This window comes from Natrix helvetica (assembly GCF_964273705.1).
Source record: "Natrix helvetica genome assembly, chromosome: 3".
In the NCBI taxonomy this organism is placed as follows: Eukaryota; Metazoa; Chordata; class Lepidosauria; order Squamata; family Natricidae; genus Natrix; species Natrix helvetica.
In genome coordinates this window covers 81,222,494-81,238,716 of record NC_138549.1, presented here as the reverse complement: position 1 = coordinate 81,238,716, position 16,223 = coordinate 81,222,494, and the positions used below count along the sequence as shown (strand labels likewise).

Here is a 16,223-nt window from a genome sequence, read left to right as displayed (position 1 = left end):
GTGACCCATATATAATGATTCTAAGATCATAACAATTCCTAAAAAAAAGAAGAATAAAAATAAAAGTACCCTTCCCCTCCACCAGACGGCAGACCAAGCAGCTTCGCGGACTTACAACAGAAAAGCAGAAAATTGGAACATCTAAACAGTGAATTAGCTTTTTTTTTTTTTGTATTGTAAAATTTTATTGGTTTTTTACAAATGTTTTGAGGAAAAAGGTAAATAGGTATAGAAAATTTTGACAGCTACATCATGCGGAAGATAGAAATCCCCCCAAATCTCACAATTTTTACAAAAAAGAAAAAGAAAACATCAAAATTTGAATAAACATTGGCAGCTTTTGGTTTTTACATTCAATCATCAATATATTCAATCATCTTTTGTGTCACTTCCAAAAATTACATTATAACAACAATTGCAATAATGTTTCAACTCATTTTTGTGACCTGAGTCTTCTGAGTGTTGCATCCTCCCCCATGTCTGCCGGCAGAGCCGCGGCCCCTTCCTCCTTCATATCTTATGTACTGTCCCCTGTTTCATCTAGGAGGGCACTATGTTTCTTAATAAAGGCCTCCGCCTCCACAACTGTGTTGATTCTAATTCTACTGCCCTCCCAGAAAATCAGCATTCCTTCTGGCAATAGTCATCTAAACCAGGTTCCATTATTATATAATTTCTTTGCTAAAGCGGAATATTTCTTCCTCTTATCTCTTACTTTCTTTGGAATCTGTTTAAGAATGGCTATTTCTTTATCTTTATATTTTAGTGGTCCCACCCTTTGAGCTCCTAAGACCATATCTCTTTTAGTCTTGCTAAGAAATTTAACATGTATTTCCCTTGGCACGTTGTGTGTTCTAGCGTATGCTGAGTTAATTCTATAGATCAGATCAATATCCCACCATAGCTGTTGTTTATCTCTTTTAATATATTCTGCTAAAATTGTGGTCATGATCTTGAGATCTTCATTCTCTGTTTCTGGCAAGTTTTGAAATCTAAGAAAAAAAAAACATTCTCTCAAATTCTCTCAAACAGTGAATTAGCTTTGATACAAATTATTTTGCCCTACTGTTAGCCCATTGAGAAAGTCCAGACAACAATGAAATACTAGCTCTGTCTTTATTGCAAGGTTACATTAACAGAATCTTGCAAGTCAGAAAATCCCTCCTAACCTTTGCATTCTATGAGTTAATGATTCATTTTCCTTTCAAATATCATTTTTCTTCTTTCTAGAGTGCCTCTCTTGATAATTAAGCTGAATTTCATGCTTTCCGTTGGGATCTCTTAGAAACAACTGAGTGGCCATTGATTTTAACTAAAATTAATTTATACAGTGCCTTTTTTCCTCCTCTTGAGCTTCCTTTTAGCATTGTCCTCTTACAGAGTGTGGCCCTTCTGTAAAAAGGATTACTTACATCCTTGATATCTACAATTTTTTTTAAACAAAGTTTTATTGGTTTTCAAATATATAGGGAAGGGTAAATAGGTATACAAATTTTTTTGCCAGCTTTCATACTGCTGGTAGAGATCCCAGCATGGTACTCATTTATATAACATTGTAAATTTATAGAAGAAAACAGTAAACCAAATCTTACTCTATATTGTTAGTCTTGTGTTCCTACATGTTTCTCTTTGTCGTTTTCTAATATATCACTAACTGCTATTGTTCCAAATAATTTTATTTTTGAGATCTGAGCCTTTTCGATATTGCTTCTTCCTCCCTGTCACCAGAGAGAGCCTCAGTGCCCCCCTCCTTTCCGTCTTGGATCTTACTGTCTTGTGTTTTACTGTCTCTTTCACTACTCCCACTCTGTTCCTCCTCTGAGAGTGGAAAATTCTTTTTAATGAAGGCCTCCACCTCCTGGACTGTATTGATTCTGATCCTTTTTCCCTCCCAGAAGATTAACATCCCCTCCGGAATCAGCCATTTAAACCAGATCTCTTTTTCATATAGATTTTTTGCTAGGGAGGAAAATTTCTTCCTTCTATCTCTTATTTTTTGGGGGGATCTGTTTGAGAATGGTGATCTCTTTACCCTTATATTTCAGTGGTCCCTCCCTTTGGGTCGCAAGTACCTCATCCCTTGTGGATCTCCTGACAAACAACATGTATCTCCCTCGGAACATTGTGTCTTCTAGCATATGCTGAATTAATCCTATAAACTAGATCCACCATATTTGTTTTTTATCTCTCTTGAGATAATCTGCTAAAATTGTACTCATAATATCTTTAAGGTTTTCATTCTCTGTTTCTGGTAAGTTCTGGAATCTAAGAAAAAAGGACATTCTTTCAAATTCTACTTTTGTCTGAAAGTTTTCCATATCTATGTTTCCCTTATGCATTGCTTTCACTTCTTCCCCCAGCCCCGCCATTCCGTCCTCTAACACCAAAATTCGTTGTGTATTTCCAGCTATATGTTCTTTAACCACTCTGAGTTCTTCTTTGATCTCAGCCCTCATTTCATTCTGTCCCTTCATAAGTTCTTTAAACATTTCCGTAACAGACAATTCCTTAGGATCCTCCCCAGCCACTGCTTTCTGCAACATTGACGATATCTTAGACTGTTGCATCGTGGGACTTGGGGCAGCCGATGAGGGGGCTGAGTGTGCTTTGCCGGTAGGGGGTTTCCTTGCCGCCATTTGTTAAGTTCAGAGATGCAAATCCTTGCCAAGGGAAGTGGTGTCAGAGGGTTTCACAGCTACACTGGTCTCCAAAGGAAAACAATCGCAACGGCACCAATTTGCAGTTCCAAGAGTAGAATACACCAAGTTGAATGGAGAGAAAAGTCAGCCAAAGATCAGAAGATCCTACACAGGAGGAGGTCCCAGTTTCCCTTTGGGAGGGTAAACAAGCAATCCACTTTTCTTTATTCTCTCTTTGGGAGTAGCTTCAGAGGACAGACTTCATTTGCATAAAGACAAAGAAAGATGGGCGAGCGCCATCTTGGCCCTCCCCTTCGCAGGGAAAGAAGTCGCCAAAAGTTTTTTGTTTTAAAACAACAGTTCAGAATCGTTTCCAGCAATTGTGAAAGTCATTTTCAATTAAAAGTCAAATAAATCAGTCTTTTAACCTCTCTCTTCCCGAGGGTCCATTTTCAAAGCCGCTTAGTCCGAGGAGGGGGAATGGTAACCCCCCCCCTCTAATCTCTCTTCAAGGACAGAAACACAAAAGACTCACAAAGTGATTGTTGCTTTTCTCCTAAATCCTCCAAGAGCATCGGTCAGGATTCCCACCTTCAGTCTCCAGCTGAACTTCTCCAACTTTTAGCCTCCGGAGCCATCTGACGAGGGGGCGGGCAGCGCGAAGCTGTCTCTCGCCCCCCCCCGCTCCCCAGTTCCTAGGCGAAGCCGAAAAGCACCCCAGCTGGCTGCCGCCACATGCGGGGTGCCTCGGCCAGCCACCCTTCGGCAGGACCCCCCTACAAGGGCTCCTGTGTCCCCTAAGGGACCCACCGAGGAGACGAGCGGCGGACAAACATGTCCGTCGGCGTCCGATCCCAGAAGTGACAATCCCCTTGATATCTACAATTGAGGGTGTTGCTTAAGAGAGAAATTTAAAAAATCAAATTCCAGGAACATCCTCAAGAAAATAGCATGGTTCTGGTTGGGCATTGATTAGAAGAGCAAAGGGCTTGTTTTTAGAACTCAGGGGAAACAGGATTCTAGAATCTTGAAAAGACCATCCAAGAATAGAGAATAGTAGAGTCAATCACTACTGTATATTGAGGTTAATAAAACTGCCAAGGGAGAAGGACTAAATAAGGTTGTGTTCTCTTGGGGACCTTCTGTTGACACCACAGCTTGAGATGGGCTTCTTAGGTGCATAATTAAATTTAATGAGTTGCCACGGGAAAACCTTGTTGAATCATTTGCCCATATATATGTTTATCATGGGAGGCCTCTCAGATATCAGATCATTACATAGTTGTTTTTACATTTCTTGGAGTTGGCAAGTTCCAACTCCCAAGAGTTTTGCAGAGTTCCTCAAAAGTGTAAATTATCCATCTTTTGGACTTTTGCAGAGGTGATGCTTAGTGAGTTTGAGTACACAGTTCTGTGAAGATTGTGTTCCTATTTAGCTGAAATGAGGTCACTGGAAAATTGGATGGCTCTTTTTTTGGAAAGTTGGAAAAATAAATGCAGTTTCTAGTTGGGTTATTCACACTTCTTGCAAAGCTTCCTGAGTGATCCTAGCTACTTGCTTTTCAGAAAAAGCCCATCAGCAATGAAATATATACCAAAAAGAAAAGAACAATCTTTTGTGCATGCCCTGTTGAAATGTAAGATAAAATAATATTGAGAAGCTTTTGGGAGAGGGGTGGGGGAAATGTGATTGGAAGTACTCTACTACCTTTCTCAGCTTGAAAATGTTCAGCTAGGCTTCACATCGTCATCAGAAACAATATGAATAATGTTCACTTGAGTTTCAATATAATGATGTTACCAAGTTGGTAATGAAATGTCTGGAAGCAAACAGTGAAGTTCAGAGAGCACCTGGGACTCCACAGCAACAAATATTCTCTTCTATTATCACAACAGAGAGCAACATAGAAAGAGAGCAGTTGTTACTCCTTGAATTACCTCAAGCCTGTCCAAATGGATCTGACCCCCCTCTTGTTTTTTGCTCTGCTCTGCTATGCAAGTATCCTTTTTCTTTCTTTCTTTCACCTATTTCCATTTCTAACATCTTTCTCTTCTAAACTCTTTCTTTCCATCCACTCTGGAGATAATTACAATCTTGGCAGCTCCCACACTCCATTAGTCCATCCTCTTGATGGTTCCTGCAGCCAGCTTGAATTGCAATCTGCAGCAATAAAAAGATGTAGCATCTACTTTGTTCCAGGACCTTCCTTCAGCACCTGTTGCTGTGTAATTTTGAGTGTCAGCTCTTCCAGTTTTCTGGAAACAACAACTACTACAACAAAAACTCCTCCCTCAGCTCCTTCTCTAAATTCTTCTCTCACTTTTCCAACCATTAACACAGTATCCTTATCAGAAGATGCATTTCATTACATTCTCTTCCACATAACAGAGGCAAGTGACATCTTTTGCTCTTTTAATAAATTAGGAAGAATTCTAAATTTTGTTACTTGCTTCAGACTCACTCTTGTTTTCTATGATGCCTGCAGTTCTAATGGCTATCTGTTAGCTATGTATTTAAATCACGGCTGTCAAACTCCTGGTCCACTGGCTGGATGCATCATGTGCTGGCCACACCCACACCTGGTTTAGCGAAAGGGGGGAAAGTCCCGATATGTCACGTGATGCCGCCGTGACAACGTGAGTTTGACACCCCTGATTTAAATGTTCTCTACTAAAGATTGTTTATTTCAAGGGTTGAATATCGATAGATTTAAAAACAACAACAGTAGAATGTATTAAATTAAATAAGGTGTTTAAGTGGGTCTGATGTCCTCTGCATAGAGTTGCCGTAGAGCAGATTTAGAAGGTTTATTGTATTATTATTATTATTTATTATCCATTCATATCTTCAAATAAAACATGAATGGAATGGGGCTTTAGGTTTGTGTGAGTGGCTGCTTTGGATTTCAAATATTGCTAATTTGGCAGCTTGCAAAGGTGAGGAAAATAGGAGGAGGAACGGATGTTATGTTTTTTGCTGCCTTGAGTTATTTATAAAAATCACAAAAGCAGGATATAAATATATACATACATACATACAACTCCCATCCTGTCAGTGGCACGCGGAAACATTTGTCAAGGCACACGAGGCATTGCCCTGTCAGCTCCAGCATGTGCGCATGCGCTGGCCAGCTAATTTCAGCTTTCTTTTGAGGCCATTTTTCGCCCTCCGGAGGCTTCCGTTCAGGAACAGACTTCCAGTTTGCTGGTAGGACCGTTTTCTGTCCTCTGGAGTCTTCAGGAGGCTTCCCTGAAGGCTCTAGAGCAGCGATGGCGAACCTTTTTTGGCTCGCGTGCCATAAGTGGGGGGAGCGCAGGGGGTGTGCAGGCGTTCCGCACCCATAATGCAATGCGCGACCCCCAGTGCACATGCACGCAATGCAGGCTCCCCCCCATTTTTACATGCTTTTTTTGCCCTCCCCAGGCTCCAGAGGCTTTATAGGAGCATGGGGAGGGCGAAAACAGCCTTCCCCGCCCCCCCGGACACCCTCCGGAGGCATCAGGGAAGCCTCCGGACAGTCCCCGAAGCCTTCGGAGCGCTCAAAACGATCCTCCGAGCAAACCGGAAGTGACTTCTGGTTTGCTCGGAGGATCGTTTTAAGCGTTCCGAAGGCTTCAGGGAAGCCTCCGGATGGTCCCTGAAGCCTTTGGAGCGCTCAGAACGACCCTCCGAGCAAACCGGAAGTCACTCGCCATAGGTTCGCCATCACTGCTCCAGAGGGTGAAAAACGGCCTTATGGCCAAACTGGAAGTCACTTCAAGGATTTTTGGCTGTGCCTTTTAACTGCTAGTTGATATTCATGATATGTCTATGCACCTGAATTTGATAAAATAGTTTATGCCTGCTGTAGTTGGGATTAGTATATAACAGAGACTTATTTTCTCTGAACTTTGGTTGTTGAGCCTGGTGAACAAACAAGTGTCTTCTGCCTTGTTAATACTTAGTTCTTGTGTGATGATGATGATGAAGAGTATATGGCTTTAAACGTAGTGTTGACTATAAGCCAGAATTTAAAGTGTATAATTGGTAAAGGTGCTATTTTCTCCAACAGGAAAGCAGAAGGCTACTGAGGAACATAACACTATGTGCCAAAGCGAACATGAGGAATATTGTGCTGCTGTTTCTCTTGCTAGCTTTTGGACTTTACTGGACCCGGTACAAGTCCAGTCCCAAACCTGTAAGGACCTCTATTGTCCATCTTTTTGAATGGCGCTGGGTTGACATTGCTCTTGAATGTGAAACGTACTTAGCTCAACATGGATTTGCAGGTGTTCAGGTGAGTATTTTTTTCTCTTTAGTCATGGCTAAATAACCACTGATAGAATCTGAGCTTCCATATATCCTTCTGCCTTGAAATTTTGTAAGATACAATCCCAGAATATCTGACAACGTTTAATTAGAGAGGTTGGGCCACTCTGAACAGATAAGCCACAAGTATCTTGCTTAATACAACAGCTCCAGTGCTTCCTGTATGCAGTAGGGAGACAAGCAAATATGCCTCTGACATATAGCGAGCTAGTTGCGAAGAGCTTAGCATACATAGAAGAAGTCTTCAATCTACAGCCATTTGTTCAGCGACAATTCTAAGTTACAATGCTGTCAAATGAATTGTGATTATGAGCTATGGCCATCCTAACTACTTCTTGGTTATCTGAATGGAATCCATTTTGCTTGGTAACCAGGTCATACTAATGATTAGTTGCAGCTCCCTCCAATCACGTGCCTGCCATTTGCAAACTTCTCTACTGGCTCCCCACAAAGTGAATGAGGAAGCCGGTAGGGAAGGTTACAAGTCACTAAGGTATGTCTCCCTTACCTGTGTACCTCTCTGCATTTACACCAACCACTCACACATCCCAACATCCTCACTGACTTGCACTGCACACCCTCTCATACTCACTCTCACCTATGCCACACATTGTCCCCAACCTGGACCATCCACCTTTCCTGATTCACATCACAGCCTCCCTGATTTTTTTCAAACCCAACCCATGCTGCACCCTCCTGCACCTTCCCAAACTCACACCATAACTCTCATGCAACCCCTTACAGTCACTCCCCAACCTGCATCGGATCCTCATGTAATCCAGTCTTGTGCTTCCCTGGAAACAGGGATCCTGATCACCCGGTGGGTTAAAGCATTTTACTCTTCAGGGATCCTTATTGGCATGTTATATAAGTGAAAAAGCAGAAAACTATCAGGGTGTAATTGCCTGTGTGTGTATATACCATCCTCTGCACTAATGCAAACTGTTTTGTGGAGTCATATGCAGGGCTGGGCTTCAAAAATTTCAGCAATGGGTTTTCTGCTTGGTTACTGGGTGGGTGTGGCCATGGTGGGCATGGCCTAGTCAGCCTCCTGCACTATGGTGGGGGGGGGACGTTTTTATCTTCCCCGAGCTCCAGAGGCTTTCCTCGAGCCTCTGGGAGGGCGAAAACTGCCTCTGGAGGCATTCTAGGAGGCTCATTTTTCCCTCTCCCCAATCCTTAGTGCAGGCTTGGGGAGAGCGCACTTACCTCACATAAGAACGCACTTACCTCACATCCAAAACAGGCCGCAAGGAGACTCCTGGGAGGGGCGGAGGTGGGGTGGGGTGGCAGCTAGGGGTGGGATTTGGAGGTTTTCTGAACCGGCCATAACATTAGCTACGGGTTCTCCCGAACCCAGGCGAACCCGTAGCAGCCCACCCGGGTCATATGAATCTTTTTTTTTTTCCAAAAATGTTGGGGATTGCTCATGGGAAGAAGGCAGAAGAATAATTTGCTTTTGTCTCTCTTCTGCTGCTTTTTCTAGGTTCAGATTCGTAACGTCAATGAGAATCCTTAATTTTATTATAAAATTGTATAGGGAGAGTGCAAAAGATTTCAAATTTAAACCTTTTCAAGATTAAATCTCTCCACGTTGAATGCAAAACAGATATTGTAATCCCATTTTCAATTTTTTTAGTAGTTTCTCCTGAAACAGTTGGCTACATATTAGACTCTAATTGAAGCTCAAGGGGTCTTCTTTCAGAATAAAATAGTTTCAGTGAAATTGAACCAGCCAATTTGAAACTCAAAGCAGTTCAAACTTGAAATGCTTCGTCTGCCTTTAATTGACCATTGTTTTTGCTGCTTCCATATTCGTCCTGATATTCTTTAAGCTATGAAATGGTTGGAACAGGTAAGATTAATAAAATTGAATAATAAAGATCTATAATTTGTTCTCTTACCTGCTCATTCTCTTTCTGAATATCTAGGTTTCTCCTCCAAATGAAAACCTTGTAATTATGAATCCCTGGAGACCATGGTGGGAGAGATACCAGCCAGTTAGTTACAAGTTATGTTCACGCTCTGGAAATGAAAGTGAGTTCAGAGATATGGTGACTAGATGCAACAATGTTGGAGTAAGTGGTCTTCACTATTTTAGGGCTTAGTTGAGGGGAAAAGGAGATGGGTGGTCAAAGGCAACCATAAGTGGAAATTGGATTTTTTAAAATGGTGTCTTATATTTTTAAAGGGTGTCAAATATGTCTTATATTTGTCCAATTTTCTAGATCCGAAGTTCTTACTAGATAAATTTGATTCTATATAACAAAACATTCCAGTTCCTCAAATTTCCTTGGGGGAAAACATTTAAGATAATAGAATCATTTTTGCAATAATGTATTTTTTTTATAATTAAAGGAACAATTTCCTATAATCTGGATCAGTCTGAAAGTTGTAGGAGGACCTAGTCTAAAAACGACCCATCAGCAGAGTCAATTTCCAAGGTTGCTTGTCACCAAAACGTCTTCATCGGGTGCACTGTTTGTATGTGTTTTTTCAATCCTCATTTTATTAGCATTCCATCTTACATAAGAATGTTCTCAGACTTTGCTGGGTTAGTATTTTTATGTCAAGCATCAGTTTTATTCAAATGTCATTTTGACATGCATTAATGTGATGCTAACACCAAAACTCACTGCTAAATTGCTCTAGATTGGTATTGGCACAACTCTGTATTCTGTTGAGTGAAAACTATCATGTCATTCTCCATATTGTCCTGAAAGAATTGAAGATTTGAGACATACATTGGCATTGGGCTCGTTCCCCAGCCACGTGGATGTGTTTTCCTTCAATCCTTGAGATAAAGGGGAAATAATGTTCTAAAAATGCTGCCGTAGCCTTGGGGAAGAGAGAAGCTGGCAGATAAAGAAGAATGTGGTTGGTAAGGCATTGGGATCTTAATTGGAATAGTGGCTGCAGTCATGCAGTGCCTGTTAAGTTACTTCGTTAAGCTTTTGCTGGCAAAGGCCATAGGAAGAGAGACAGCTGTAGAGATCAGTTGTTTAGTGAACAATTGAGGTGAACATGTCAACATTATTTATTAAAAATAATACATATTCCCTCTTCTGAAATGTGCAACCCATGCAACATTTTATTCAATTAAATCAGAAATTAGGAACAAAATTGTTGGTCACTTCTCCCACAGTCAGTATGCCATGCATGTGGAAAACTTACCATGGGAAATCTAGTGGAAGACTACCTTGGTTTTCCGTTGCATTGATGATCTCCTGACCAAGCCACAAAAAAGAAAAGAATCTGAAAGGGATGGAAGACAGTACTCCAGCCTCTATGCCAGCCGTAACAGAAATGGCCATAGAGACATGGACTCCAGATGGTCCTGAAAGAAACCAGTTAAAATCCAGCAAGTTACTGACCTTTGAAGGATCTTTCTGAGGGGATCAAAAATGTATGCACAGATCTTTTGCTGTGATGTGTGGGAAAACACCACTTTTCTGTTGGAATACCTTAGCTATAGGCTGACAACAGGATGGAGGCTTTGATGTCAGACTATGACTTCAGCGACTATTAATTAGGATGCGTTGACGGTGGGGAAAAGAAGTTGGATGATGGGCCCATAATGGGGTTACAGTTGCATATTTGTAGTTTTATAATATGCTGCTCTAATACTATAGAGGAACTACAATAGCACAAGAAATTATGTTTCCTACTGAAAGAATGGGACAGTCTTACGCCTCCTTATTTGTTTCATTTATATATGGATTTTTAGAGTGGCATTGATTGAAATTGGGAAAAGTATGTTTTACACCAATATGTGTTATTAAAAATAGCCCAGATGCCCCCAAAGAATGTTCAAGATTCTGAACTGTTGGGAATTTATTTTTTTAATGCAACAATCTGGGATGACCAAGAAAAAAAATAAGTTTAAGAATGTTAAGATTCTGCAGTCATCCATTTAGATGAAATGTGACGATGGATATTACAGATTGAATGAATGAGTTATTGAGAGGTGTAGCAAGCATCAGATTATATTTAAACATGACGGCTGAAACCTACAAAGGCTAATACTCATTTTCTCCCATTTCTGTGAACATGAAGATGAAAAGACCTAGATTTGTCTCTTGCCTTGGGCAAAGTTCATGTTCCTAGCTTCAGCAGAAAGCTTATGTTAGCAACCCCAGACTATGTGCATTTTTCTGCTTTCCTGGGTATGTAAACATTAGTGTGTTGATAATTGATTATCAATGGCTGAGGATTGTCTTAGATGGAAGAGGATTGTGTTCTAGGTGAAATACCTGTTTTTATATTTTGAACAAGTTTTTCCTTATTAAGGCTTGGTCATTTTCAAACGCAAGCATTTCAGTTGAGACGGCATGCTTTGTGTATAAGGAAAGACCTTGTGTTAAAAGAAGGAAAAAGACATGGCTATGATCAATTATATATATTTCGCTTGTATCTACAATAGGTCCATATTTATGTGGATGCTGTATTCAACCACATGCTCAATTCCGCAGCTGGATCTGGCAACCGTGGAATCTGTAATAGCTATTTCAATTCAGAACACCATGATTTTCCTTCTGTCCCATATTCGAGATTTGATTTTAATGATCCAATATGTAAAACGCCCAGTGGGAATATAGAAAACTACAGTGATCCTATTCAGGTAGACTTTCCCATTCTGATGTGTTCTGTGATGGTATGAGTTTTATTATTACAACTGGTGGTTTGCTATAGATAAATGCAGTTTTCCATTTTTGAAGCAAAACTTTAATTGCTCTTGAAGATGAAAATGCCGACCCGAGCACAGGTTTGTGAGTATTATTACGTATACTGTATCTTTATTTGCCAGAGAGGAGAAAGAGCACTCTTAAGGCAATTGTGCTTGTCGACGGTAAACACTTAGGTAAATTTGTTGACTGCTTCATAGAATGCTAAAAGGCAATTTTGTGATATGCAGCAGGAATTTTGCAAAACTCCTGCAGCTTTTTAGACATTCAGTATGTAGATATTAAATGAGAGATACCAGTAAGGAGTTGGATTTATTAAAAAAAAAATCCAAGGAGGATTTTCAATTGTCTGATATCATCTCATAATAACCAGTTTTGTGAATGTGTCTGAACTCCTTCTTGTGATCAGAGTGTGTGAATAAAAAGGTCTAGTGCACAGGTGTCAAACCCAGCGTGTCACATTGCCGTCACGTGACGTATCACAATGTTTTTTCATGGAGCTGGGGGAGGCGTGGCTTGTGCGTGACTCATCCAGCCCACGGGCTGCTAAGTTTGGTACCCCTGGTCTAGTGGTTAAGGCATAAGGCTGGAAACCAGGAGAGTGTGAGTTCAAATCCCACCTTTTCCATGGATGATCTTGGGCAAATTAGCTCAAACCACTTCACAGGGTTGCTGTTGTGGGAGAAAGAATATTAGTTATGTTCACTGCCTTGAGTTACTTATAAAATAATAAAGGCAGGATAAAAATTAAACAAAACAAACAAAATTGTACTTTAAAAAGGGAGGCAAAGCAAGCCACTTTTATTCGTAGTGGCTAGAAGACTGTTGTAAATGGTTGAAAACAGTATGGACAAATCCCATTGAACATTTTGAGATTCTCAGCTCTCATTCTCAGAGCATATTTGAAGGGGTTGAGGTTTGAATCATATATCCAGTTAATGGAGAGTGGAAAAAGCCCCTGGGGGCTTTTTCTTTCTTTCACCCTTTCAACAATTTTCCCAAATCAGATTTTTTTTTTTTTTGAATGGTTATAGTAATCATTTTTCCCATATGTGTAGGTGCGTTACTGTCGACTTTGTGGACTCCTTGACCTTTCCCAGTGGAAAGATGATGTGCGTTCAAAAATAATATACTTCTTAAACCACCTGATTGACCTTGGCGTTGCAGGGTTCCGAATTGATGCTGCTAAGCACGTAAGGCCCGAGGACATAAATGTAATTTTAAGCAAGCTAAATAACCTCAATGCCCGATGGTTCACCGAAGGTTCACGACCTTTCATCTATCAAGAGGTAAATAATAATAATAAAAGGAAAATTCCCAGTATTTGTCCATTGTCCTAAAACATTCAAGTGTTTCAAATGTGCTGCCTTGCTGCAGCCTTACGATTTGTGGACTGGGGGTCTTAGGAAGAGTAATATGCCAAACGTCAACAAATCTGATCTATCTATCTACCTATCTCTATCTATCTATCTATCTATCTATCTATCTATCTATCTATCTATCTATCTATCTATCTATCTATCTATCTATCCATCCATCCATCCATCCATCCATCCATCCATCCATCCATCCATCTATCCTGTCTATCCTGTCTGTCTTGTCTCTCCCCCCCTCTCTCTTATCTCTCTATCTCTCCCTTATCTATCCATCCATCCATCCATCTATCTATCTGCTCACAAAATAAGGATCTACAGTAATACAATATGTGCCTGCTCAATATAAATTTCATATCAGTTTGCAGCTCTAGTGATTTTAAGATCCAATGGATGTTTGGTCTGTTTCAGAAAAGCAATTCTTTACACATCAATTCTAAGACATTAACTTAAATGACTAGAAGAGCTAATGTGCTTGTTGGCATTTATGTAAAATCTAGGATCTGGATGTCTGGATATAAAAACCTTTAATTAAAAAATAATAATTGATTTGAGGAGAAACTTAGCTAAGACAATGGAAATTTGGAAGTTTGTTGAGTTTAACCTTGAGGTATTTACATTATTTATAAAAAGGTAAAATTTCAAACGGGCAAGAGCTAAAACGTAGAAGGAAGCATTTTTGAATTTATAGCCCCTTTTTCTAACCATGATGAGTTGAAATTAATAGAACAAGATGTGATTAAGTAAATATAATAAGGTCTGTGTGTGTGTGTGTGTCTGTGTGTGTTATTACAGAGTGCTGATTCTTTCTTTTTAAAGTCTACTGATGGCTTTCAAGCATCTTGCCAAAAAATGCAGAGGTTAATCTAGTCTTATTAGGAAAAGTCTCCACATTCAAGATTATGCAGCAGAAACACTGTAATGCCCCCTATCCATATTCCTTTGTTAGTGGTGACACATTTCAGAAGGACCACCAAAGCATGCCTGAAACTATTAAAAGTTTGTGTGGGAAGAGGTATAATTGCAACTCGTACATTTGGTGCAAGATTGCCTAAAATAATCCCCAAAGTATATGCCCAAAACTAATTTGGTGACTAAATGTTTGAAATTTCTAAATCACTTTTAAGAATGAGTCAATACACAGCATAATAGGAAGTAATCACCTTGCCAGATATGCTATATCTTGGAATCCTTTTTCTTATTCCTTCTATACCTTCTCTTGGCTTTTTCCAGGTAATTGATTTGGGCGGTGAAGCCATCCAAAGCTCTGAATACTTCAGAAATGGCCGAGTGACTGAATTTAAATATGGCATGCAGTTGGGGACTGTCCTTCGCAAATGGAATGGACAAAAGATGGCAAATTTGAAGTAATTATTTTTGACACTAACCAGGACCAAATAGGGATCCAGGTGTAAGAGGAGGGTACAGGTACCCTTGTACCTTCAAAAAAATGTTTTGTGTGGGCTTTTGATGAAAAGCTCGGCAACTGTGCTGCTCAAATTGGAAGGGCTGGATCATATCCTCCTATGTAGGCCTACTTTGAAATGTCTTGTAAATACATTCTTATTTCTTCCTGATTTAGGAGCTGGGGAGAAAGCTGGTACATGATGCCATCTAATAAAGCCTTCGTCTTTGTTGATAATCATGACAACCAAAGGGGACATGGAAGTGGTGGGTCCTCCATTCTCACTTTTTGGAACCCTAGGTAACCTGCCCCTATTTTTAGCATAGTTTATAAAAGCTGTTTTGTAGTTGCAAATTAAATTTCAAACCCAAATGGTGCACATCCCATCCCATCCCATCAGAAGTTTAAAAAGTCTTCCCACTAGTAATTTACAAATTAATACTATTTAGAGCATCAGTTGCAGACATCTAGTTGTAAACATTTCTGCTCCAAAAGCTGACTTAAGTAATTCAGTGAAGAGGAGCTGGTAAAAAGGATGCTTTTTAGATCCCCCGGGAAGCAGCTTAAGCAAAGTTGGGATACAATGAGAAATAAATGTAATTGTTCCATTGTTTCTCAAAAGGGAAGACACACCATTTAGAGAGGAGAGGAGGCTCACACACAACATACATGCTTTCTGTTAGAGGAGTAACCATACTTTATTTTCAGTTAATCTGGTTATTATTGCATATGTTTGCATGAAATCCTACAGTCAAGATTTTTTTTAAAAAAAAAAAAGCTTCAGGAGCAGTATTGAATTTCTTTTGTGTCCTTTGATTTTGAAATTCGTAGTTTTCTCACATTCAAGTGAAATTTGTGCAAATGTCATTATCAAATTGAAAATCACCATTTAAGACTCGGTATGAAAAATTTTATCTACATTGGCAGAGGCAAAACCTAAAATGTATAATTTCCATAGCTGGATGGCTACTGAATTAGAGGCATTTGAATTTTGATTCTGTGCTCTAGCTTGTGGCCAAATTGTAACATATCCAATTACTTTTAAAAAAAATCTTTCTCCAAAAGCAGTCCCCTAAATTAATAACATTCAAAATTGTTAATGCATACTTTTATCTTTTGTATTCTTTTGTATTAACAAGCTCAGGAATTCATTGATTTGACGCTGTGGCTTTTATCAGCTTAAAAACAAACATGTAATATACCCTTTATCCCATTTTCCTGAACATATTTATATGAAAATAAATCACATTACATTCAGTTGGGTGTAATCTCAGGAAAGTATGGGCAGAATGTCATCCTTGATATAATATACCACTGGAAAATCTTTGTAGTATGGACATGTTCCTGTTTTTTGAATGGAAGAATGAGATGGTATTAAAGATGGTGGTGATGATGACCAAGTGTAGTCTAAATCTTCTCCTCCTCATCTCCATAAATGGAAATTTAATTTACTGTAATTTAGCCAGGAATTATGGCTGTTAAATCATATCAGTCATCATGTGCTGATCTGATTTTACGACTTTGTTTTTCAAGTGGTTGTTAAGCAAATGCAGTGGTTGTTAAGTGAATGTGGCAGTTGTTAAGTGAACCCATCATTTGCACTGGGTGTTTTGCAGGAAACTGGAAGTTAATGCCAGTTTCTGACAAAAGTTGTACATTGCAGTCACGTGGCCATAAATGTGGACCAGTTGCCATGGGGCTAAAATGCGACGGGGGGGGGGAGGGGGGCGGCTGGCCATTGGAACTTTGAATCCAGGTCATAAATAACATTTTGTAGGCCTGTTGTAATTCTGTGTAATCACTAAATTGCTG

General features: G+C 39.7%; 1 protein-coding gene across 14 annotated transcripts in view; it reads left to right on the top strand.

Moving 5' to 3' along the window:
• Positions 1 to 16,223, top strand: part of LOC309389988 (pancreatic alpha-amylase-like) — a 28,945-nt gene that overhangs the window by 3,399 nt on the left and 9,323 nt on the right. For all 14 annotated transcript variants that reach the window (XM_081948976.1, XM_081948977.1, XM_081948974.1 and 11 more), the window contains 6 exons: positions 6,692 to 6,916; positions 8,880 to 9,026; positions 11,372 to 11,569; positions 12,692 to 12,922; positions 14,240 to 14,373; positions 14,589 to 14,711. In XM_081948976.1, the coding sequence (XP_081805102.1) occupies positions 6,692 to 6,916; positions 8,880 to 9,026; positions 11,372 to 11,569; positions 12,692 to 12,922; positions 14,240 to 14,373; positions 14,589 to 14,711 (1,058 nt within the window). The remainder of the gene's footprint in view (positions 1 to 6,691; positions 6,917 to 8,879; positions 9,027 to 11,371; positions 11,570 to 12,691; positions 12,923 to 14,239; positions 14,374 to 14,588; positions 14,712 to 16,223) is intronic.